The 25,589-nt window shown below is 48.4% G+C and overlaps 1 protein-coding gene across 2 annotated transcripts in view; it reads right to left on the reverse strand.

Moving 5' to 3' along the window:
• The window catches only part of F8 (coagulation factor VIII), a 98,190-nt gene that overhangs the window by 9,248 nt on the left and 63,353 nt on the right, over window positions 1-25,589 (reverse strand). The window contains exons 22-26 of one of the 2 annotated variants that reach the window (XM_084638392.1): window positions 25,059-25,214; window positions 24,103-24,247; window positions 22,973-23,121; window positions 21,702-21,878; window positions 13,915-15,981 (exon numbers count right to left, since the gene is read on the reverse strand). In XM_084638392.1, the coding sequence (XP_084494518.1) occupies window positions 15,826-15,981; window positions 21,702-21,878; window positions 22,973-23,121; window positions 24,103-24,247; window positions 25,059-25,214 (783 nt within the window). In that variant the 3' untranslated portion in view covers window positions 13,915-15,825. Of the gene's footprint in view, window positions 1-13,914; window positions 15,982-21,701; window positions 21,879-22,972; window positions 23,122-24,102; window positions 24,248-25,058; window positions 25,215-25,589 lie in introns of those variants that run through there. The other variant, XM_084638391.1, reaches the window with a different exon arrangement.

Raw genomic sequence — 25,589 nt, forward strand, 5'->3', positions numbered from 1 at the left:
CTTGCCCTAGCCTTGATCTTTAGGGATCCTTTGACCACAAGAAGACTGAAAAGTGTAAAAGGGGTTAGGGACTTGTCAGTTACTAAGGGGAAAATTTCCCAGACCAATTCCCTTTATTACAGCAGAAAAATTTGTATGAACCCAACATGCTGATGAGTAACTGTCCACACAGGGCCTGATCCAAAGCCCGGTGATGTCAATGGGAACCTTTCCACTGATTTCAGTGGCCTTTGGAACAGGCCCAAATAATGCACAACTGTGCCGTAGTGCCTGTTTGGATGTGCTCATGCAGGCTTAAGTGGATGCAAATTGCAGCCCACATTTGAAAGTAGTCCCTTAATTCTCTAGCCAGTCAGACGGGCTCTTAAGTGTATTTCTTGCTAGAAAGAGCATCTCACTCAGAAAGATTCTGAATTTATAAATATAGAGGCAAGGCCTGAGCTATAAAGCTGGGATTCCAACATCCCCATCATTTGAGGAAGTCTGGATCCAGGATGATCCATGGAATCACACTTTGTCATCTGATTGCAGGCATAGCTAGGAACTGTGCTGTTATGAGCACTTATTATAAAGACTCTTTTGTGCATCCCTAGGAGAAGCAGGGCTGTTTGGATTTCATGCTTCCCTTATCCTAATAGTGCATGAGACAGGCTCATAACAATGAAAAGGCTGCCGTGGGAGCCTACAAATGCAGAGAGCAAACTACAATCCTGCAGCTAACCACGGTATAAACAGCAGGGAAGAGGAGAATTACTCTGAAATATGAAGAGAACCATTTAGGATCATAGCCAAGATAGAAAAGACCCTATTGAATCAGCGAGTCCACACCCCTGCCAGAGGCAAATGGAGTCCCCCAACAGAGAATATATCTGATATTAAATTGACACTGCATCTGAGCATTACAAATATTCCTGGGGGACATAGATTGCCATACAACAGCAGTGTGTCCTCTTTACCCTGTCCCCCACAAGCTTCAGATCCTGCACGGAAGATACAACTGACAATGACTTCTCAGATATCTGACACTCATGGGGGCATTAAATACGTTCAGACAGCATGGGGGATCTTCAGTGTAATTAATAGCCCTCTGATTCAGCCCATGCAAGAAGAAGGCTGATCATGTAGTTAAAGTACTGGGCTGGGTTCAATTCCTGGCTCTGCCATAGGCTTGGATAGGTCACTTTGTCTCTCTCTGCCATGGTTCCCCACCCCCTGTAAAGCAGAGATAATAGCACTGCCCCACCTGATGGAGGTTTTGTGAGAATGAACACTTGGGAGGGGCTCAGATGGGGCTTGTAAGTACCTGAATACATGTAATAATAATAATCCTGAGCTCTTCTATAGCGCTTTTCAGCTGTACTCTACACAGGAGGGCAATACCATAATCCCTGTTTTACAGAAAAGGAAACTGAGGCACGGAGTGGGGACATGATTTGCCCAAGTTCACCCAGCAGATCAGTGTAGGTGGGAATTGACCCCAGCTCCTAGTTCAGTGCCCTATACACTAGGCTACACTGCCCCCTCCCTCTGGGTTGTTTCCCATTTTTGGGTCTGGTCCTGTATTTTGTAAAAACATAAGACTAGCCAAACTGGGTCAGACCAACGGTCCATCTAACCCAGTGTCCTGTCTTCCAACAGTGGCCAATGCCAGGTGCTTCAGAGGGAATGAACAGAAGAGGTAATCATCAAGTGATCGATTTTATGCAGCATGGGATTCATTCTGACAATAACAAATTGTTGCTAATTAATGTTAACTGTCCCCTTATATCAGTCTCCCATATCTGTTTTCATAGAATTGGTGTTGAGAACCCACTGTTACAGCAGCAGGGTTTGACATTACCAGTATCAAGAGTCTCCCCTGGACAGTGTGCTTCCTGCTCATGCACAGGGTTGAAAAGAGCAGCACGTTTTGGATTGAAAAGTAATTCCCTTTTGGGATATAGCAGGAAGGACCTTGGGGGTGGGTTATGCCTTCCTGGGAGTATTGAGGGTCTGTCTGTTAGGATCAGATAAGTGTCCCTCACCTGGTCAATTTCCTGGGCCTGCGGGGCCCCTGGATGTACCCCATGTGCTCAATATCAGGGGCTCCCAGAGATGGCTGGGTCTGGATTCTGCTGTTTCTAGAGTCCCATTATTTGCCCTGATTCTCTTGTCATTTGCCATTTTATTTGGGGGAAAAAGCCCTTTTTAGCCAGCATTTTGACACTGTAACAAATGTTTATTCTGGTGCCTTTCAGTGTGGGGGAAATATTTTTCTTTTTAAATGCTTTAAGAAATTAAAATGTATCTAGGGACAGGAATAGAAGTCCAAAGCAAAGACACCCACAAAAACGTCACTGGCCTCTTGGCAGGATCCAGGGTAGCCTGTACATAAGCAATAGACAGGGTAGTTCTGTGTCACATGAGTGACTCTGTGACCCAGATCCTCAAGCTGTGGCTGTTGCAGCTCAAGAGGTGGTTGCAAAGGTGGTCTTTGCGCTCTCCCAATCCTGGGCTAGCTGTGTTGACAAGCCAATTCCCTGGCATAATTTAGAATAGCCTGAAGGCAGTTGTAAACGATACAGGGTGTACAAAATACCTCTTACGCCCCCTGTGCTGACAGGTACAAGTAGGGGTGATGTAGGAGCCAATATACCAGCTCTATGCCACTGATGAGCCCTATGTGATACTCCTGTGGACCCAAAATCCACCAGCAGTGTAGCACAAAGCAGCAAAGGGTTTGGGTTTGCTGTTTGGAACCAAGTTACTCACATGGATACCTGAAGTCTAAGCAAGATCAGCCACAAGAAAAAAGGAGAGAGTGAGAAGAGAGGAAGAAAAGGCAGAAAGACAGAGAGAGGCTAGAAAAGAGGAAAATGGATAACCTGAGGTATGGCTTTGTGGGGGAGGGGGATGAAACCATCAGTGAGATATCTCAGAGAAGCTTCCGGGTGATGGATAATCCCTCCATGCTGTTTCTTGAAAGAATGACCAGGGTTTATTTCATAACACAGTTTATCAGACTCCCCTGACCTAAACTGAGTAGGTTTCAGTAATCCTGAGATGCTATTGCAGGAAAGATCCTCTATCCCCAAATCAACCTAATTGCACTGTTAGCACTTGCTACCAGTTTACATCATGCAAGCACTTTGGGTCAGATCCTCAGCTGGTGTAAACTGTGTGGCACCATTCTACTGAAGGCAACAAAGCTACGACAATTTACATTAGCTGAGGATCGGGCCCTTTAACTCTGCAGAACCTTTGAATTCTTGTTTCGAGATGACATGGGGGCCGGGGATTTGGGGAGCTCTGACTCATATGGCAAGGGGAAACCAGCTCTTGTTTCCATTCCCAAGAAGAAGATACATTTAACAAGACCGTTCTGGAAACTAGTCCAGGAGCCTGTCAGGCTTTACAAATCCACCGCCCACAATCCAGCACTCCACAGCCATTACTGCGTCACATGACTTCTGGGCAGCTGGAGTTGCCGCAAGGGACTTGTGACTTTGCCCACGGACTGCAGGTTTAGTGTAGTTTCCCTGTTCATACCCTGGTGCCTGGAATTTCAAGGCTGGCTTCATACTTTGGGAACACTCCAGCTTGGACACTTTCTGGGTTGACCTTCTGTCCAATTGATTGATTCTTTTAAATCTCTTTATCACTATATTTTAAAAACTCAGCATCTGGGATTAGGGCAGCGAGTCGCAACTCCTGCTTTGAGCAGGATGAATTGAAGCTGGTGAGAGAGCACCACCATCCTTTCAATGCATCTCACTAGCCCTGCAGCCCAAGAGACCCTGGCCTCGCAAAGGAGAGGCAGATACAAAAGAGAGGCTTTGGGATGTGCCAGTGGTGGAGGCTGGTGCGATTGAGTGGATTGGTCCATTCTCCCCAGGTGCCCCTGATTATACCCCCCTTGCACCTTTATTCTGGCCACTGCCACCTTCCAAGCCAAGACCAACCATTTTGGCCTCCTGACCCCTTTCCTGCTGATTTTACCAATGCCAAGGAAGCTGCAGTGACTATATGGAATAGGGAGCCCAGGCCCTAGTCTAACAGCTTCAGAACACAGCTGGCAAGGGCAGGCTTATCATTGGAGGAGGTACCTGTCACTGTAGGCCACACCTCCCAGGGGACCCAACCCCACTTTCCCCACAGGGTGGCTTAGTATGACAGGAACTACAGAGCTGCCTAGCCATCTGGTCCATCTCTCTGCCAATGCAAGATGGATCTCTGCAGGGCATGTCAGATGGCACCCCGGGTTTCTTTGGCACTAGCTTGTGAGCTGCTGGTTGATATGAGGAGGGTGGTCCATCATGAAATGGTATCATGGAGCAAAAATCACTGAGTGGTGCAGTGGCCCTAGCCAGCTGTGTTCTGACACTGAGTGAGTTGGAGTACCTAGATTCAGTGTATATCCTGCAGCTGCTCTGGGTTCTGGAAAGATCACCTTGGAAAGGGACATTGTTTGGTCTGTTCCTAAAATAAAAGATAAGATCAGCTTGCAAGCCACTGAGAGACAGACTGTTCCGAGCCCTGGGAATCCTTAGGTTTCCAGCCCTGAGTTTGAAGTGCTCTTTGTTTCCCCTAATGAGGGCAATGACCCTGTTAAGATCCACGTCACCAGCCACACAGGCAGGAGTTCCTTGCTCTGATGAGCATGAGGAGCCGTCCTTCAGTCTGGTCACTCTGTTCCTGTGAGCAGGTTGTTATTGTGATGATGCAGTTGGACTGAAGGGTAATCGGATCTCCTACTCTGGGCAATAAGTCACTGCAGCGGCCAACGAGGAGGGGATCCTCTGGCCACTCACATACAGCAATGCAGCACCACCTGGTGGCATTATGTTTGAATCCTCCTGTCAGCTGAAGTGTCAGATATTTGCTGCTGAATGTGGATTACCAGGGGGATGCACTGATGGCCTATGCGATGGCACATCCTTCATGCCTATTGAAACGCACAGGAATCCTGCCCTGTGCAGCACTGTAAAAGCAGGATGCTTGTGTGTTTCGATCCACAGCTGACCGCTCCAAGTGTTAGGGCACAGAGAATGGGTGTTCCATGTGCCTCCACCAGCTGGCAGGCCTAGTCTTCAGGCCTGTCGTCCTTGTTAGGGTACCTAGGACCCACTGAAGATACTCTTTCACTGTCCTGCTGCCTTGTGCCATTGAGCTAGCACTGCTGTAGGGATGCATTTCTCACTGTCTATTACAGCCCAGCTAGTCACCCAGTGGCACGGAGAGACATTCCTCCACTGAGACCAACCTGCTTCAGGCTTCGTGTTGCTTTCCTCCAAGGGAGTGGTTGTCCTGGCTGGCCAGCAATGTCTCGGAATCTCGCTACACCGCCCATGCAAAGAGCTGTTATTACAGTCCCCAGGAAAATCACTGTCCCACACATACACAGGCACGCACATCTGTATCTGCACATGCATATACAGACACACTCCAGAATGTCAAGGCTGTATTTCTCATCTTTTACCAGAGCAATACAACGGTGCCACATTACAGAGCAAGGACTGAGATCCTCTTGCTGTCAGGCCATCAGGTCCGTAAAACGGTTTTTGTATAGAGCAAATTACCAGGTACTCACTGTCAGAGGCAGCCCTAGGGCAGTGAGGCCAAACCCCGGGGGAACAAACCAGGCTGCTGGTTCCAGATGATGGCCAAACTGCAGAGTGCCAGCCCCAGAGGACATGCTCGTGCGTGTGTGCACACGCACACACCTGATCACATCTGATCTCGGAGTCTTCCATTCTGGGTTCTAAAGCTGCCACGTGGAACTCTGCTGTTTTTATGACATCACCCCCGCCCCCCTTCTCTTCCCCACACCTGCCTTGGTTAAAGGAGATTGAAACAAACGGGGGAGCTCTCATGTCACTATCCAGCTGTGGGGGGAGGGAGTTGAGTTGACCCCCCCCCATACACACATCAGTCAAGAGGGGGTTAAGGATCAGCCCCCACCCAAGCATCTATGAGGCTTGTCAGACCCCAACAAGGGTCTATGAAAGGGAGGAATGCAACAAATTGGGGTGCCACCCAAACCAGACTGGGGCACTGTGTTGTTATTAGCTGGTGTATGGTGTGCATGCACCGCTTGCTTCAGCCCTCTGAGGACGAAGATGGGCTGGGCTGTTATTGCTGTTGAGACCCTGTTTAGCCACCCAGGAGAGTGGGAGCCGCAACAGCCTGCAGTGCTGAAAGCCTGCTCCCATCTCCTATGCATGAGGCAAGGACCGTGGAACTAGTTTTCTTTTGTCTGGCCTGCTTGCCATCCCCTGGCAGGGGGCAGGCCTGCTTACATGACACCAATGGAAGGGGGCACCTCAGAACCGCACCAGAGAACTATGTAGGAGGTGAGCCAGGCGCCCACCCTCACTCAAATGGCCAGCCTGAGGCCTAATGTGACAGGGAGCTGCAAGCCAGGGAGAAGAGGGGGAGCTCCCCCTCCATCTCGCTGCCCTGTACTCTCACCCCTGCACCCCCTTCATCCCGAATCCTTGGCAGCTGGACAGAGTCTGCAGTGATCCCCAAAGAGCAGGCTGATTATGGAAGCTTAGCTGGTGAACCATCACCTGTCTCCCCTGAATCACTGCATTTGGTTAAGGGAGGCTGGGTGCTTTTCCACACGGTGGATCACTTTTCGAGAGAGAGGGACCCACTTCCCTCCCCAACGCCTCAACATTAGCTCATCTAATCTCACTAGGTTCCTATCGCTGCAGCCTCTATCCTCTGCCAGACTCTCTAAACGTTTCACGCTCTGACCTGCCGGAATGCAGCAGACCCTGGGCCTCAAGCTGGATGGTATTTAAAAGGGGAGAGAAGTCTTTTTAGGCTTCTCGGTGAAACAGATATTTTCACCAAAAATGAAAGTCCACTTTTGTAAAAAATTGTTGGTGTAAAGGAACTTGTTTCTGGTTTTGTGATTTCTCTCCTGCCCCCCACATACAGCTTTTAGTTTTTCAACAAAAATCTAAAAAATTGCAAAGAAATTTTTCAAACAAAACCCACATTTTTGACATTTTTTGCAGCGGGGAAAAAATGATTTTCTGACTAGTTCTAGTGCAGCGCACTCTGAATGCCCATTGGAGCTGATGAGAATCATAGAATATCAGGGTTGGAAGGGACCTCAGGAGGTCATCTAGTCCAACCCCCTGCTCAAAAGCAGGACCAATCCCCAATTAAATCATCCCAGCCAGGGCTTTGTCAAGCCTGACCCTAAAAACTTCTAAGGAAGGAGATTCCACCACCTCCCTAGGCAACGCATTCCAGTGTTTCACCACCCTCCTTGTAAAAAAGTTTTTCCTAATATCCAACCTAAACCTCCCCCACTGCAACTTGAGACCATTACTCCTTGTCCTGTCCTCTTCTACCACTGAGAATAGTCTAGAAGCATCCTCTCTGGAACCACCTCTCAGGTAGTTGAAAGTAACTATCAAATCCCCCCTCATTCTTCTCTTCTGCAGACTAAACAATCCCAGTTCCCTCAGCCTCTCCTTATAAGTCATGTGTTCCAGACCCCTAATCATTTTTGTTGCCCTTCGCTGGACTCTCTCCAATTTATCCACATCCTTCTTGTAGTGTGGGGCCCAAAACTGGACACAGTACTCCAGATGAGGCCTCACCAATGTCGAATAGAGGGGGACGATCACGTCCCTCCATCTGCTCGCTATGCCCCTACTTATACATCCCAAAATGCCATTGGCCTTCTTGGCAACAAGGGCACACTGCTGACTCATATCCAGCTTCTCGTCCACTGTCACCCCTAGGTCCTTTTCCGCAGAATTACTGCCTAGCCATTCGGTCCCTAGTCTGTAGCTGTGCATTGGGTTCTTCCGTCCTAAGTGCAGGACCCTGCACTTATCCTTATTGAACCTCATCAGATTTCCTTTGGCCCAATCCTCCAATTTGTCTAGGTCCCTCTGTATCCTATCCCTGCCCTCCAGCAGAGAAATGTGCACTGTCTAACCCCTGAATCAACCCTGGTATAAGAAGAAATAAGGTCATCTGGGATCAGTCAATCAAGGACCCATGAAGCAAATTCGGAGTCAGCATCCTCATCAGAGGAGTGCTCTGCTTCAATATTTCCACTCTAAGTCGACTGGTGACTAAAAATATTTTCAGGTTTCAGAGTAGCAGCCGTGTTAGTCTGTATTCGCAAAAAGAAAAGGAGTACTTGTGGCACCTTAGAGACTAACCAGTTTATTTGAGCATAAGCTTTTGTGAGCTACAGCTCACTTCATCAGATGCATAAAGTGGAAAATACAGTGAGGAGATTTATATACACATAGACATGCAAAAATGGATGTTTACCATACACATTGTAAGGAGAGTGATCACTTAAGATGAGCTATTACCAACAGGAGTGTCGGGTGGGGGGAGAGAAAACCTTTTGAAGTGATAATCAAGGTGGGCCATTTCCAGCACATTTCCAGGAGTTAACAAGAAAGTCTGAGGAACAGTGTGGGGGTGTGTGTGGAGGAGGTGTGTGGAGGGGAAAGGAATAAACAAGGGGAAATAGTTTTACTTTGTATAATGTCTCAACCACTCCCAGTCTCTATTCAAGCCTAAGTTAATTGTATCCAATTTGCAAATTGATTCCAATTCAGCAGTCTCTCGTTGGAGTCTGTTTTCGAAGTTTTTTTGTTGAAGAATAGTCACTTTTAGATCAGAAATCGAGTGACCAGAGAGATTGAAGTGTTCTCCGACTGGTTTATGAATGTTATAATTCTTGACATCTGATTTGTGTCCATTTATTCTTTTACGTAGAGACTGTCCAGTTTGACCAACGTACATGGCAGAGGGGCATTGCTGGCACATGATGGCATATATCACATTGGTGGATGTGCAGGTGAACGAGCCTCTGATAGTGTGGTTGATGTGATTAGGCCCTATGATGGTGTCCCCTGAATAGATATGTGGACACAGTTGGCAATGGGCTTTGTTGCAAGGATAGGTTCCTGGGTTAGTGGTTCTCTTGTGTGGTATGTGGTTGCTGGTGAGTATTTGCTTCAGGTTGGGGGGCTGTCTGTAGGCAAGGACTGGCCTGTCTCCCAAGATTTGTGAGAGTGATGGGTCATCCTTCAGGATAGGTTGTAGATCCTTGATAATGCGTTGGAGAGGTTTTAGTTGGGGGCTGAAGGTGATGGCTAGTGGCGTTCTGTTATTTTCTTTGTTGGGCCTGTCCTGTAGGTAAAAAAGTACTGAAGGTAAAAAATCCATTACAATCTACATACCACACAGACTATGCTGACAACTTGTGCCACACGCTCTCAAAGAAACTGCGGAACCACCTGGTCAACATCCTCTACAGCAAACAGGGAAAGATTAAGAATGAGCTCTCAAAACTGGATACTCTCATAAAAAACCAACCTTCCACACAAACTTCCTCGTTGCTGGACTTTACTAAAACTAGACAAGCCATTTACAACACACACTTTGCTTCTCTACAAAAGAAAAAGGACACTAAATTATCTAAACTACTACATGCCACAAGGGGCCACAGCAATGGTTCCCTTAACCGACCTAGCAATATTGTTAATCTATCCAACTATACTCTTAGCCCAGCAGAAGAATCTGTCCAATCTCGGGGCCTCTCCTTCTGCCCCTCCACCCCCACGAACATGATACAGTTCTGTGGTGACCTAGAATTCTATTTTCGACGCCTCTGACTCAAGGAATATTTCCAACACACCTCTGAACAACATACTAATCCACATAGACCTTCCTACCAGCATTACAAAAAGAAGGATTCTAGGTGGACTCCTCCTGAAGGTCAAAACAGCATACTGGACTTCTACATAGACTGCTTCCGCCAACATGCACGGGCTGAAATTGTGGAAAAGCAGCATCACTTGCCCCATAACCTCAGCCGTGCAGAACACAATGCCATCCACAGCCTTAGAAACAACTCTGACATCATAATCAAAAAGGCTGACAAAGGAGGTGCTGTTGTTCATATTCCAACCTATTCATGATGACAAGAGGCTGCTCGGCAGCTCTCCAACACCACTTTCTACAAGCCATTACCCTCTGATCCCACTGAGGGTTACCAAAAGAAACTACAGCATTTGCTCAAGAAACTCCCTGAAAAAGCACAAGAACAAATCCGCAAAGACACACCGCAGGAACCCTGACCTGGGGTATTCTATCTGCTACCCAAGATCCATAAACCTGGAAATCCTGGGCGCCCCATCATCTCAGGCATTGGCACCCTGACAGCAGAATTATCTGGCTATGTAGTCTCCCTCCTCAGGCCTTACGCTACCAGCACTCCCTGCTATCTTTGAGACACCACTGACTTCCTGAGGAAACTACAATCCATCGGTGATCTTCCTGAAAACATCATCCTGGCCACTATGGATGTAGAAGCCCTCTACACCAACATTCCACACAAAGATGGACTACAAGCCGTCAGGAACACTATCCCCGATAATGTCATGGCTAACCTGGTGGCTGAACTTTGTGACTTTGTCCTCACCCATAACTTATTTCACATTTGGGGTCAATGTATACCTTCAAATCAGTGGCACTGCTATGGGTACCTGCATGGCCCCACAGTATGCCAACATTTTTATGGCTGACTTAGAACAACGCTTCCTCAGCTCTCATCCCTAATGCCCCTACTCTACTTGCGCTATATTGATGACATCTTCATCATCTGGACTCATGAAAAAAAGCCCTTGAGGAATTCCACCATGATTTCAACAATTTCCATCCCACCATCAACCTCAGCCTGGTCCAGTCCACACAAGAGATCCACTTCCTGGACACTACAGTGCTAATAAGCGATGGTCACATAAACACCACCCTATACCGGAAACCTACTGACCGTTATTCCTACCTACATGCCTCCAGCTTTCACCCAGACCACACCACATGATCCATTGTCTACAGCCAAGCTCTACGATACAACCGCATTTGCTCCAACCCCTCAGACAGAGACAAACACCTACAAGATCTCTATCAAGCATTCTTACAAGTACAATACCCACCTGCTGAAGTGAAAAAACAGATTGACAGAGCCAGAAGAGTACCGAGAAGCCACCTACTACAGGACAGGCCTAACAAAGAAAATAACAGAACGCCACTAGCCGTCACCTTCAGCCCCCAACTAAAACCTCTCCAGCGCATTATCAGGGATCTACAACCTATCCTGAAGGACGACCCCACACTCTCACAAATCTTGGGAGGCAGGCCAGCCCTTGCCTACAGACAGCCCCCCAACCTGAAGCAAATACTCACCAGCAATCACATACCACACAACAGAACCCCTAACCCAGGAACCTATCCTTGCAACAAAGCCCATTGCCAACTGTGTCCACATATCTATTCAGGGGACACCATCATAGGGCCTAATCACATCAACCACACTATCAGAGGCTCGTTCACCTGCACATCCACCAATGTGATATGTGCCAGCAATGCCCCTCTGCCATGTACGTTGGTCAAACTGGACAGTCTCTACGTAAAAGAATAAATGGACACAAATCAGATGTCAAGAATTATAACATTCATAAACCAGTTGGAGAACACTTCAATCTCTCTGGTCACTCGATTTCTGATCTAAAAGTGACTATTCTTCAACAAAAAAACTTCGAAAACAGACTCCAACGAGAGACTGCTGAATTGGAATCAATTTGCAAATTGGATACAATTAACTTATGCTTGAATAGAGACTGGGAGTGGTTGAGTCATTATACAAAGTAAAACTATTTCCCCTTGTTTATTCCTTCCCTCCCCCACCCCCCGCACTGTTCCTCAGACTTTCTTGTTAACTCCTGGAAATGTGCTGGAAATGGCCCATAGAATCATAGAATATCAGGGTTGGAAGGGACCTCAGGAGGTCATCTAGTCCAACCCCCTGCTCAAAGCAGGACCAGTCCGCAATTAAATCATCCCAGCCAGGGCTTTGTCAAGCCTGACCTTAAAAACTTCTAAGGAAGGAGATTCTACCACCTCCCTAGGTAACGCATTCCAATGTTTCACCACCCTCCTAGTGAAAAAGTTTTTCCTAATATCCAACCTAAACCTCCCCCACTGCAACTTGAGACCATTACTCCTTGTCCTGTCCTCTTCTACCACTGAGAATAGTCTAGAACCATCCTCTCTGGAACCACCTCTCAGGTAGTTGTAAGCAGCTATCAAATCCCCCCTCATTCTTCTCTTCTGCAGACTAAACAATCCCAGTTCCCTCAGCCTCTCCCAATAAGTCATGTGTTCCAGACCCCTAATCATTTTTGTTGCCCTTCGCTGGACTCTCTCCAATTTATCCACATCCTTCTTGTAGTGTGGGGCCCAAAACTGGACACAGTACTCCAGACGAGGCCTCACCAATGTCGAATAGAGGGGGACGATCACGTCCCTCGATCTGCTCACTATGCCCCTACTTATACATCCCAAAATGACATTGGCCTTCTTGGCAACAAGGGCACACTGCTGACTCATATCCAGCTTCTCGTCCACTGTCACCCCTAGGTCCTTTTCCGCAGAACTGCTGCCTAGCCATTCGGTCCCTAGTCTGTAGCGGTGCATTGGGTTCTTCCGTCCTAAGTGCAGGACCCTGCACTTATCCTTATTGAACCTCATCAGATTTCTTTTGGCCCAATCCTCCAATTTGTCTAGGTCCCTCTTTATCCTTTCCCTGCCCTCCAGCGTATCTACCACTCCTTCTAGTTTAGTATCATCTGCAAATTTGCTGAGAGTGCAATCCACATTATCCTCCAGATCATTTATGAAGATATTGAACAAAACCGGCCCCAGGACCGACCCCTGGGGCATTCCACTTGACACCGGCTGCCAACTAGACATGGAGCCATTGATCACTACCCATTGAGCCCGACAATCTAGCCAACTTTCTACCCACCTTATAGTGCATTCATCCAGCCCATACTTCTTTAACTTGCTGACAAGAATACTGTGGGAGACCGTGTCAAAAGCTTTGCTAAAGTCAAGAAACAATACATCCAGTGCTTTCCCTTCATCCACAGAACCAGTAATCTCATCATAGAAGGCGATTAGATTAGTCAGGCATGACCTTCCCTTGGTGAATCCATGCTGACTGTTCCTGATCACTTTCCTCTCATGTAAGTGCTTCAGGATTGATTCTTTGAGGACCTGCTCCATGATTTTTCCGGGGACTGAGGTGAGGCTGACTGGCCTGTAGTTCCCAGGATCCTCCTTCTTCCCTTTTTTAAAGATTGGCACTACATTAGCCTTTTTCCAGTCATCTGGGATTTCCCCCGTTCGCCACGAGTTTTCAAAGATAATGGCCAATGGCTCTGGAATCACAGCCGCCAATTCCTTTAGCACTCTCGGATGCAACTCGTCCGGCCCCATGGACTTGTGCGTGTCCAGTTTTTCTAAATAGTCCCTAACCACCTCTTTCTCCTCTGAGGGCTAGCCATCTACTCCCCATGCTGTGATGTCCAGCGCAGCAGTCTGGGAGCTGACCTTGTTAGTGAAGACAGAGGCAAAAAAAGCATTGAGTACATTAGCTTTTTCCACATCCTCTGTCACTAGGTTGGCTCCCTCATTCAGCTTGATTATCACTTCAAAAGGTTATCCCACATTGATTATCATTTCAAAAGGTTTTCTCTCCCGCCCCACCCCACTCTCCTGCTGGTAATAGCTCATCTTAAGTGATCACTCTCCTTACAATGTGTATGGTAAACATCCATTTTTTGCATGGTCTGTGTGTATATAAATCTCCTCACTGTATTTTCCACTTTATGCATCTGATGAAGTGAGCTATAGCTCACGAAAGCTTATGCTCAAATAAACTGGTTAGTCTCTAAGGTGCCACAAGTCTTCCTTTTCTTTTCTTTTTAAAAATATTTTGCTGCTAAACTTTACTTGGGGGTGAGAGCTTTTATGTGGTCTGCATTGCTGGCATTGGCTTCCAGTAGCGAGCACTTGGATTGGTTGCAAACCCTGAAAGCAAGCACAGTGCCATCTGGCTGGAGTCTGGACTTTATTAGGATTACATCAGTAAGATCGATTTTATTTTTGTTCAGTTCAATTTAAACAATGTCTGCACAGTTTGGGGATTTGGTAATTGTAACACCCCAACAAAATGTGCTGGGGGAAGAAGTGAAAAGGTCATTGTAGGTGGGCACCCATCTGAAAACACCAGAACCCACACCAGGACCATAATACTGAGGGGTCCATGCCTGCTCTTTGACTGGCTGTGCTCCAGAGGTGGGGTCAGTCCGTCTCTGTGCCTGTCACAGGCTCGCAGTGTTTGACTGAAATACTCCACCCTGGAGACCCTGCTGGGAAAGGGTTAATTGTGTTCTCCTGAGTCTCCAAGGCAGGTAACTCATTACCCCACTTGGCTATAAGGGAGGTAGGACGGGCCCTCTGGGGACCAAGGATCTGGGGTGTAGGCTGAGTAGTCAAGAAGGAGGAGCCTTAGGAGAAGCCAAGCCAGGGGAGAAGGTTTGAGCTGAACATTATCTTATTGTGGCCTTGTTAATAAAGCCAACTATCAGGACGCGGCGAGTTTGGATTCTACACAGTGTGTGGCCAGTGTCTATAGTGCAGCCTGGGAAAGGGACTGAATCACAGCCTGGCAGTCTAGTCTAATCATAGAGCTCCAAGCATTGTTGTTTCTAATATGCTGGCAGCAGACACTAGCATAAGCCGAGATGGGCCCAAGTCCTGCGGTTTGGATCCAGGCCCAGTCTACCTAAAGTTAATGGGAAAGCAGCCACTGGGTTCAGCCAAAGCAGAGAAAGAGCATAACAGCCAAATCCAGCTCCCACTCCAGATTCCCCTAACGTATGGGGCTCAGTGTGAAGAAGCAATCTGGGCTAGATGGCCTTACTGTAAAATGTCCCCAACCTCCAATGGCCCCTGGCCTGACAGAGTCTCTGGGTGGGGGTGGGTATGTGTGTGCGACAGGAAGTATCCTTGTTTGTGACAATCTGAGAGCCTGCCTGGGCTGCACTCTACATGGTGTCGGCATGAGGGGCCAAAGTCCCATAGCAGGCTACCGAGAGCACAGAAAGGGAGAAAAGCCCCAGGAGGAGGAGGGTTTGCTCCAGGAGATGACTGCCAACAAGAGAGCAACTTGCTGAAGACAGAATGGTGGCACTGGGCCATGACAGTGCAGGAGCACTATTGACTCAGCAAAGGAAGGGAAACAAAAGGGCATGTGGGGCAAATCCCACAGCCCTGAGTCAGGCTGCATGGCTGCTGGCTTCAGGCATTGCACCAAGCTAGCACAGCCCCAGCCTGGACTCTGGCAGGGGCCACTGGGTGCGTTGAACCCCAGCTGATTGCAAAATGTGGCCCTTGGGTGATGTTCTTATCTCTCCCTCCAGACCACACCCTCCATCACTTGTGCTGGGGCCATAGCCAGGGCCAGGTCACTGAGAGTTTATGGAAAATAACGAAGCAGATCTCAGTGGCTAATTAATTATTAGCTGCTATGAATGCTGACTCTAAGCCCCATGGGGATTTCAAGGCTGGCTGAGCTGGGGAAGACAGGGGTGGGGGGTGGCAGCAGATGTTTGCTGGAAAATTACTGTTTAATTATTTAGTGCTATGTTCCGATTATATGGCACACAGTATATGAGAAAGACAGGGGAAGGGCAGGCGACCCATAAACCTTTGCAGGCCCCTTTCTTCCGACCACTTGGAGTGCTCTGTGCCACATTCCCAACCCAGCTAGTGTAAATGCATAAAACTCCACGGAAGTGAATGGTGCTGCTTCTGCTTAGACCTGCAGTGAATGTGGCCCTTCATATGGGCTTTGGAAGATCTTCCTCTTTGGATCGCTCCAGGCTTGGTGATGGTTCAGTGTCCAGCCAAAGCTAGGTCCTTTAATCCAAAGCTATCAGCCCATCAGTATGTTTGCTGGGCGTCGCAGCCTAAGAATTCCATCCTCAGGGCAATGTGGTTTTGCCACCGGCGGGGGTGTATCCTTAGATACCGGGCAAAGAGCGGAGGATCCAGGGAGTTCACCACGGTGCTGAAGTGATTTTGGTTGCCCTTGAAGATCTGAAAGGAGGAAGAAATAGTTGGCACTTTCTCTGCTCTGCCATGTCAGGGCTGCTCACTCCCCCAGTGGGGAGAGATTCATCCCAGGAACCAGCCCCTGGATGTCAGTGGAGTTACTCTAGGTGGGAATCTCACTCAGCTGGGGATAGGACAATGCTAAGGAAGGCGATCCCTGTATCTGAAGGGCACAGGAGGGGACTTATTTCAGGTGGTGCAAGCAGAGGATATACCTGGGAGGAGTGGGAAGAAAGGAAGCAAAGGAAGATAACAGCGGAGGGGGAGGGTTCTAAACAACAGGGTCTATCAGATTGCAGCAGAGATTCCCAAGGAAAGGGGTAGAAGCTTCATCACTTGGGAAATTTAAAAATAAACAGGACAAAGATCTGGAGAATAAACTAGAGGAATCAATTCTGCACTGGCTTGGGTGCAGACAGCTAATTGCTCTAATAGGCTTTCTCTATCTTTCTGTTACAGCCCAGGTCTACTATATGGGGAGGCAGTGTATGGGGTGGTGTTTAACATCTTTATTAATGACCTGGATGTAGGTATGGAGAGCATACTGATGAAATGTGCAGATGACTCAAAGCTGGGGGGCGGATGCCAACACTTTTGAGGATAGAGCTAAAATTCAGAGGGATCTTGATAAATTGGAGAACTGGGCTATAGACAACAAAATGAAATTCAACAAAGACAAATGGAAGGTGCTGCACTTAGGGAAAAAAAGCCAAATGTACAGATACAGAACGGTGAATAACTGGCTTGGCAGCAGCACTGCTGAGAAAGATCTGGGAGCTGTGATGTATCACAACCTCAACATAAGTCAGCAATGCAATGCTGTTACAAAAAAAGCAAATGCAATTTTAGGTTGCATTAACAGAGGCATAGCATGCAAGTCACGGGAGGTGACAGTACCGCTCTACTCGGCGCTGGTTAGGCCTCAGCTGGAGTACTGTGTCCAGTTTTGGTCACCAATGTATAGAAAGAAAAGGAGTACTTGTGGCACCTTAGAGACTAACACATTTATTTGAGCATAAGCTTTCGCGAGCTACAGCTCACTTCATTGGCTGTAGCTCACGAAAGCTTAGGCTTAAATAAATTGGTTAGTCTCTAAGGTGCCACAAGTACTCCTTTTCTTTTTGCGAATACAGACTAACACGGCTGCTGCTCTGAAATGTATAGAAAGGATTTAGTGAAACTGGAAGGGATTCAGAGGTGAGCGACAAAGATAATCAAAGGGATGGAATGTAAGCTGTATGAGCACAGGCTGCAGGAACTGCATATGTTTAGTTTGGAAGAGAAGAGATTGCGGGGGGGAAGTGATAGCGGTCTTCAAATATTTGAAAGCTGCCATTAAAAAGATGGAGAAAATTTGTTCTCTCTTGCCATAGAGGGCAGGACAAGAGGCAACGGGTTCAAACTACAGCACAGCAGATTTAGATTAAGTCTCAGGAGAAACTCCCTAGCTGTAAGAACAGTAGGACAATGGAACAGACTCCTCGGGAGGTTGTGGAAGCTCTTTCATTGGAGGTTTTCAAAAGAAGGCTGGATACTCTTGAATGGGTCAGACACAACAAATCCTGCATCGTGGTAGGGGGTTAGATCAGATGGCCCCTGCAGTCCCTCCTAACCCTCTGGGTCTATGATTCTATGATTCTTATACACAGAGGGAATACACATACTAATAGACTGTTGCTGTATCATGAGTTCTTCCCATCTCCCAGCTGCTGCAGTACACACGGTAATCAGTTCTCCTCCATTATCCCCATCCCCCAGGGCCATTGCACAGTCAGGATTTTACAAAGCCCCTTATTCTGGCCTGCAGGTTTCTAATTTGTGGGTGATGTGTGTTTTCAACAAGTCCCTGTACTTTGCTTTCTGACGGACCAGGTGGCACAAGGGCTGATGCAGTTACAAGCAGGGCTGATGGAATTCTGCGCCATTGCAAGGCTTCATAATGGAGCAAGCACCAATGGGCACAATGGCAGGAAACGATACCTTAGAGCTGGGTGAAATTTTTTGGACAAAACTCTCTCATCTCAAAACTCATACATTTGTGTCAAATTCTCTGAATTGTTCTGCTCAAGAAAAAAATGGAAAAAAATGGAAAATAGATATTTTGATTCAAAATGACTTTTTGTTTCAAATTTTGCTTCAATTTTATTTTTAAAGGGTTAGAAAATCTTTGGAACAAATGGAAAAGTTTTGGTTTGGGCAAGGTATTTTCAAATGGGGAAAAATATGCCCAGCCCTGCAACAAGGCTGTCCTCCCTTTGCCTCCAGCAGCACTGTGCTATGCTATCCACATGCAGGAACCACCCCAGGCACTCCTAGCGAGTGCAACTCAGGAAACGTTTGTTTGCCAAGTGGGACTGCTGCACCTCTCCTTTGCTAGTGCCCTGAGAAGACAGTTTTGTTTCAATGGTAGAGCAGATGCATTACCGTAGTCCCATAGCACCCTGCAGCACACTCAGGCTATGTCTGCCCTTTAAAGCACCATAGTGCATCAGTGTAGACAGCACCTTCACTGACGGGAGGGGCTCTCCAATCACTGCAGTAAATCCACCTCCCTGAGAGGCTGTAGCTAGGTCGACGGAAGAATTCATCCATTGACTTAGGCCTGGTCTACAGTACAGAGTTAGGTCGACACACACAAGGCAGCTTGACCTAACTCTAAGCGTCTATACTAAAATTTTGCTCCCATTGATGTAACTGCCCCATTACACTGAGTCCGTGAAAGGCGTAGAGTCAATGTTGATGTAGTAGGTTGACGCAGGTCAGTGTGGAGCTTACATTGACTGTTACTGGCTTTCAGAAGCCATCCCACAATGCCCCACACTGACAGTACAATTGGTACAACCGCTCCTGGGGAGGACATGCACCGCAAACACAAGGAACAAAAGTGATTTAATTACTGTGCAATGACTTGGTACATAACTAAGGCTTGGTCTACACTACATCAGAGGTGCAAGTAAGCCAGTACGCCCCGGTACAGCCTACTGGCAAGAGCTGGTGCACCGTACCGGGGTGCATCGGCTTCCCCAGGCACAATTTAAAGGGCCTGCAGCTCTCAGCAGCGGCTGCAGCCCCTGGGCCTTTAAATTGCTGCCAGAGCCCTGGGGTAGCGGCGGCGGGGCTGGGGCGGCGATTTAAAGGGCCCGGGGCGGTAGCAGGCTCTGGGGATGATTTAAAGGGCCCGGGGCAGTAGTGGCGGCTGGAGCCCTGTTCCCCGGAGCCCTGCTGCCGGAGCCCTGGGGAAGCGGTGGTGGGGCTCTGGGGACGATTTAAAGGGCCCAGGGCTCAGTCGCCGCTACCTCCCCGGGCCCTTTAAACCGTTGCCAGAGCCCCCGGCTGCCGCTATTACCCCGGCGGGGGGAGGGGAGGGGGAAGCAGGCACTTACTGGTACAGGGTGGCCCGGGGCTGGCTCTGACCCCCCAGTCCCGCCCCTTCCGCCTGAGGCCCTGCTCCTTCCAGGGGCCAGAGCCAGCCCGAGCCCCGTACCAGTAAGTCCCTAGACTTACTTTCACCCCTGCACTACATACTTACTTCAGTATAACTACGTGAAAAATACACCCGCCCTGAGCGATGTAGTTCTACCAACCTCTGTAGACAGTGCTATGTCAAAGGGAGAGCTTCTCCTGCCAACACAGTGACCACCTTTCACGGAGGTGGAGTTATTAAGCTGACAGGAGAGCTCTCTCCCATCAGCTTAGAACATCTTCACCAGACAGGCTGGAGCTGCGCCAATGTAAATTTGTAATGTAGACCTGCTCTTAGGTCGACATAAATTTGTAGTGTAGACAAGCCTTAGCGCTGTCTACAAAGGGACTTTTAGATTGGCTTAACTGGTCACTCAAGGATTTTTCACACCCCTGAGCAACGTTTGACTAATTTTCTAGTGTAGACCAGCCCTTACCCTGGAATAGGGGTTCACAGCTGGCTGAGGGGGGCTGAAAGCTACTGATGGCTCTGACTAATGAGTCTGATCCAAAGCAAATACAGACCCTGGTAAAGCCAATGGTTGTGCCAAGCGCTCTTTTTTAGGCTCAATGGAAGGAGCAAACAACACCCTTTATGCAGCAGAGACAATGGAGGGCTTGCCCAAAGTACTTGGCAGTTCAGTGGGCTGAGTACAAACTCAGGGGCTAGGAGACTGGTTTGGAAGCCTGTGTGTGTTAGCGGAAGAAAGCCAGCAGGATGACTGGAGAAGCTGTGAGTGTGATCCTGAGAGGAAGCTGAGCTCACTGGAGGATAAGAACCCAGCTGTCCAGTATTAAACCAGGCAGTCCTACTTTTCTAGGGTATGTCCCACTTCTGCACAGAAAAAAATGGACATGGTTTAGTTTGGATGTGGGACGCCCTTCTGAAAAGCAGTGTGCTCTTAACAATGGCCTGTCCCCCGCTACCCCATGCAGCATGACCTTGTCTGCACTGTGCGTCCAAGGTCCGACCAGTGCGGGTAGGGTCACACTGGCAGGGGCAGGGTCACGCCATTCCCAGAAGTACTGGAATGTCCAGTATTCAGGAATGAGTGAGTGGCCCCCTACTGGAGGGGCAAACCTGGGAATTTTACAGCCAAGAAACTGCCTGCTGTTGTTTCTTTCTACCTTTTGAGAGAACGAGGACTGTGTGTGTGTTCTTGGTAGATAAACAGGATTGCACCAAGAACAGACCTGACTCCTAGCACCAACTTCTCATCCTAGCAGAAAAAACCCTGCAAGGCCCCAAACACTGACTAATTCCTCCATCCAAAGAGACACCATCACAACCCTGGCAGCACATCACTGCCAAGTGGTCCTTGAGTTGCCCATGACAAAAGCCCCAGGAGTTGCTGTTGGTTAAATAAAGGATACAGAGGGGTTGCAAGCCCCTCTCCAAGTGTGAGCCAGCAGGGCCATCCTTAGGATTTATGGGGCTCTGTGCAGTATTATTAAACTGGTGCCCTATGCCCGATGGCAGCTCGGGCTTGCATGTATATTTTAGAAAAGGTGGTCTTTTGAAGGATTTATTAAAAAAATTATATGCCTGAAGATCCAAGCATTTAAAGCTAAAGATGAATACCAGATTGTGCATCTAAAAATATGTGCGAGGATTTTTTAGAGATGTGATTTTATAATCTTCAGCAACACACTAATGAAATATTTTTAAAGCAAATTTTAAACTAAGATCCTGTAGTTCTGAGTAAATATTACAGTAATGCACAACTGTTTTTGTCAGTAAAATTCAGAAACTGACAGTATATACCTGGGGTTTGGCAAATGCCTGTTAAATTGCTTCATTACCACTTGAATGGCTCTTTAACAGATTCAGTGTTGTCCTAATAGGTCTGGAAGGCTTTTCATAGAATCATAGAATATCAGGGTTGGAAGGGACCTCAGGAGGTCATCTAGTCCAACCCCCTGCTCAAAGCAGGACCAATCCCCAACTAAATCATCCCAGCCAGGGCTTTGTCAAGCCTGATCTTTTTCACTTTTAAGTACTAGATCCCCTTCAGAGGAAGATTCACCAGGCTGCAGCAGCCAGCTGTGGTCGGAGCCTGCAGAAAGGGTCAGAACAGGGATAGGAAGAGGTAGCGGGTGGACACTAAGACCCAGGGGTGCCCCATATTTTTGGATGTCCTACGCAGCATAGCTGGGCATGCCTAAGGACAACCCTGAGTACCAGTGTCTGTGATCCCTTGGGCTTTCCCTGGTATCCCAGGCACCAGCCTGGATCTGTTTACCTTCTCCTCGCCATTCTGGAGAACTGGAGTCCAACGCGAGCCGTCCTGACTGCTGGAGACAGCAAACTCCTTCACGAACATTTTACTGAAGATGAATTTGGCGCCCTGGGTTACGATTCCAGTGACTCTCATGATCTTCTCAAAGTCCACCTGCAGCCACTCATTGGGGCTGTTCACCTGGGGAATGACACACCAGCCTTCATGTCCCCTTCAGAAATACCCACCAGACACAGTGCAAATGGTCCCCTCAGCTCTCAACATGTCAGAACTTTTACTTAGCCATGTCCAGTCCCTCCCACTACTCTCAGAATGTCTTCAGCGCCAGGGAGCAGACAGGCCAAAACCCTTTCTATGCCGTAACCTTGAACCAAGTTGGTAACCATCTCTGGACATGGTTGGTGCTAAAACTTCAGAACAATCTCAGCTAACCAGGTGTTGCCCTGCTAGACTGGCACATAGCATGCTCCTGGAACCAAATGAGGACACTTATTTCCTTGTGTGGGTAGGATCTCCTCACAGCATCTGTGTCACCAGGTTGGCCAGCACTCCTTCCCAGACTCTTTGCAGTAGGGAATCCCAAAATGCATTGCTTCATGTGCTCCGCTGAGGCATTGTGGGATAGCTACCCTGATTTTCCCACAGTGCCCTGATACAAACATGGCAAGGAGCATGATCGGTACAGATGCACAAACCCACTGGAGACACATGTGTGTTGCGAAAAAGGCTGCTGTGTGGACACAACTCAGCCTGGTGTGTTGTAAGCATGGCAGACAAGAGTGTCGCAGTCACAGTTTACTTGTATTGTGGATGGGGCCTTAATGTTCTACGAGGAGCTGCTGGATCCAAAGAGACTTTGAACTGAACTGGCCTCACTCTCAGAGGGGCTGAGCCCCTGCACGTCCCACTAATGTCAGTGGGAAGGAATGGTGAGTGCTCAACATTTCTGAACACCAGGCCAGGGATCACAGCTCATGTTAAGTGCACTCACTGTTCCTACTCTCATCTCTGTAGCGCATCCTCCTTGGAGAGGCCAGAACTGGAGTAGTTATGATCTGACCCACAGCCAGACCTCCTGCACCCTGCCATACAGCACCTCCTGCTCAGACTGGAGCAGCTATGATTGACCCACAGCTACTGCTCCTCTACCATTCTCCACAGGGACTCCTGTCGGGAGAGGTGGGGAGTGTGGCGAGCCAGTGCTCTGTCACTAGCTCAGTGCTCCTTTGGGCTGGGAAACCCCCATTTAAAAGTGGGGCATGCCCCATGGTTACCTTTGGCTTCCAGGCATTAGTCCTCTCCTGCAGGTTAAGTCGGGCTTGGGAGGGAGCCCAGCTGGAGAACATGTTCTCACTGTAGGAGGAGGCAGAGATCTGCTGGTTGGAGATACTTTTGTTCTCCATTCCTAAGGGCATGGAGCAGCCTGGAAGAGAGTTGAAGCAATAGAAACCAAGATGCCTTCTGGTTGCCCATTACTCCCATTTGGTGGCCTACTGGCCAACATATGGGAGGCAGCATCTGTTATCACATCAAGACCACCTGTCACAGTCCTGCTGTGCACGTACCTTACCTGGCTATATTTCAGCTTCTGCAATCCCCTGCCAGCCCAGCTCCCATGTCTCCAGAACAGTCCTGTGCATTGGACACACACCCAATACCCAAAGCAGCTCCTGCTCCCTCCAGCCTGCTCTTGCTGGGAGGGAGGGGGGTCTGTTCTCCTTGAGTCACTCAGGAGGAAATAGAACAAGGAGTACTTGTGGCACCTTAGAGGGTACTCCTTGTCCTTTTTGCTGATACAGACTAACATGGCTACCACTGAAACCTGTCAGGAGGAAATGTCCTTCACTCCCCAACGTGCCTCCACATATCCAGCCCCAGTGTGTGTGGGAGGGGGGGACTCCATCTGCTCACCTGCTCCCCCTAGACTGAAATGGCAGCTGACTAAAAACCAAAAGCAAACAGGGTTCCTTAAAACAGGTGAGGATCAGACACTCTTTCTAGGAGGGCACTCTCAGCGTGGCTAACACACCCACCCACAGCTGCAGCGTCAGCACCGAGAGCTAGCTCTGCGCTCTTCCCAGGATAGCCATAGCCATCAGCCAATAAGGAGATTTTCAAGCATCACTTACCTGCCAGATGTCACTCCCCCTTCCTGTCCCCTGCAGCTAATCTTGGTGTGTCTGGTGCCAGCCCCACCACCAACATGGTCTAACCCTGCCAGGCCCTGAGCACCCTCGTCTCTCACTGAAATCAGCGGGAGTTGAGAGTTTAGCACCTCACAGGTGCAGGCCCCTGTCCCCCTCTGCTCCAGAGTTAGATTTTAGAGGGCATGAGGAGGAGCCAGGAGCAGAGGGCCTCATGGTGGGACTTACTGTTCAGATCACGGCCTCATGGTGGGACTTACTGTTCAGATCACAGCCAATGAGTTCCATGCGCAGAGTGGTCCGAATGCTGTAGTGTGTGGGGTGGAGGCGGATATACCGGGCTATGATGGGGGGGTTGAAACGATTATCTTTCACCCCTGTTGCATCCACATTCCCAAAGAACACCTGCAGGAAGGGAACAGATGGGGCCCTGTTTCTCCAGCGCTTGCAGAAGGAAGAGGACAGAGGTCTCCAAAATAATCATAGCATCATAGAATATCAGGGTTGGAAGGGACCTCAGGAGTTCATCTAGTCCAACCCCCTGCTCAAAGCAGGACCAATCCCCAACTAAATCATCCCAGCCAGGGCTTTGTCAAGTCTGTCCTTAAAAACCCCAAAGGAAGGAGATTCCAGCACCTCGCTAGGTAACATATTCCAGTGCTTCACCACCCTCCTAGTGAAAAAGTTTTTTCCTAATATCCAACCTAAACCTCCCCCACTGCAACTTGAGACCATTACCAATAATGAGTGGCAAGGAGATGGTCACTTCAGTCTGGCACTTATTAACCTTACCAGCTTCATAACACAAGAATAAGGGCTCAATGAAATAAATATGAAACACCATTCAAATGGATACTAATAAATACTATTATACACAACCCAAAATTAACCCCTGGAACTCACTGCCACATGATGTCACTGAAGAGTAGGTTTACAAATGGTCAGACACTTATATGGACAAAAACATCTGCCATGACATGAACTAGGATGCAATTACTGGAGCAATGAATCCTCATGCTTCAGGATAGAAATGTATCACCTGCTGGGATTAGGAAGATATTTACCCCCGAGACAACATTGTATAATTATATGAATTGAAAGGGGTTCTGGCCCCTGCAGAAGACAGGATGCCTGCCTTCATCACACCCTGGCCTATCAGTCAGTTCTAGAAAGATGCAGCATCCTTTTCAGATCCTATCCTCTCTCCTTTACTCACCATCTGGGAGCTGGTGGCATTCCCCTTGTATCTCTTCCACCTCTCCCCATCAAGACCATAGAAGATGATGAACTGGGAGATGTAGAGGCTGGAGAACTTTTGCCGGGCCCCCTGGGTCTTTATGCCATGAAGGATCATGGGACGCAGCAGATCCACCTACCGAGGGAATATAGAGATTCTTTTCCCATAGGATGATTGCCATTTGGTATCTACTCCCAACGATAGTGCGACTTGCGCACCGGGTTTGACTCCTCCCAGGTTTGGGGTTGGGGAGGAGCTTCCCTCCTTGATATATCTGGGGAGGGTGTTGCAGAACCCTGGCTCATTGAGTAAGGATAATTTGTCAGGACCAGGCTGAGGTATCCCACACCATCAGTGATTGCAGGGGCCACTGGGAGACCTCAGACCACCCTCTCATCATCTTCCCCTCTGCTACTCAAACCAAAACAACCTTCTGCAATGGCACTGACAGCCCCTAAGAAATGTGCCAATCTACCTCTCTCCACTCACCCTGCAGCCCCAGTGGCCCCA

This window comes from Lepidochelys olivacea (genome assembly GCF_965140295.1).
Source record: "Lepidochelys olivacea isolate rLepOli2 genome assembly, chromosome: 9".
Taxonomy (NCBI): domain Eukaryota; kingdom Metazoa; phylum Chordata; order Testudines; family Cheloniidae; genus Lepidochelys; species Lepidochelys olivacea.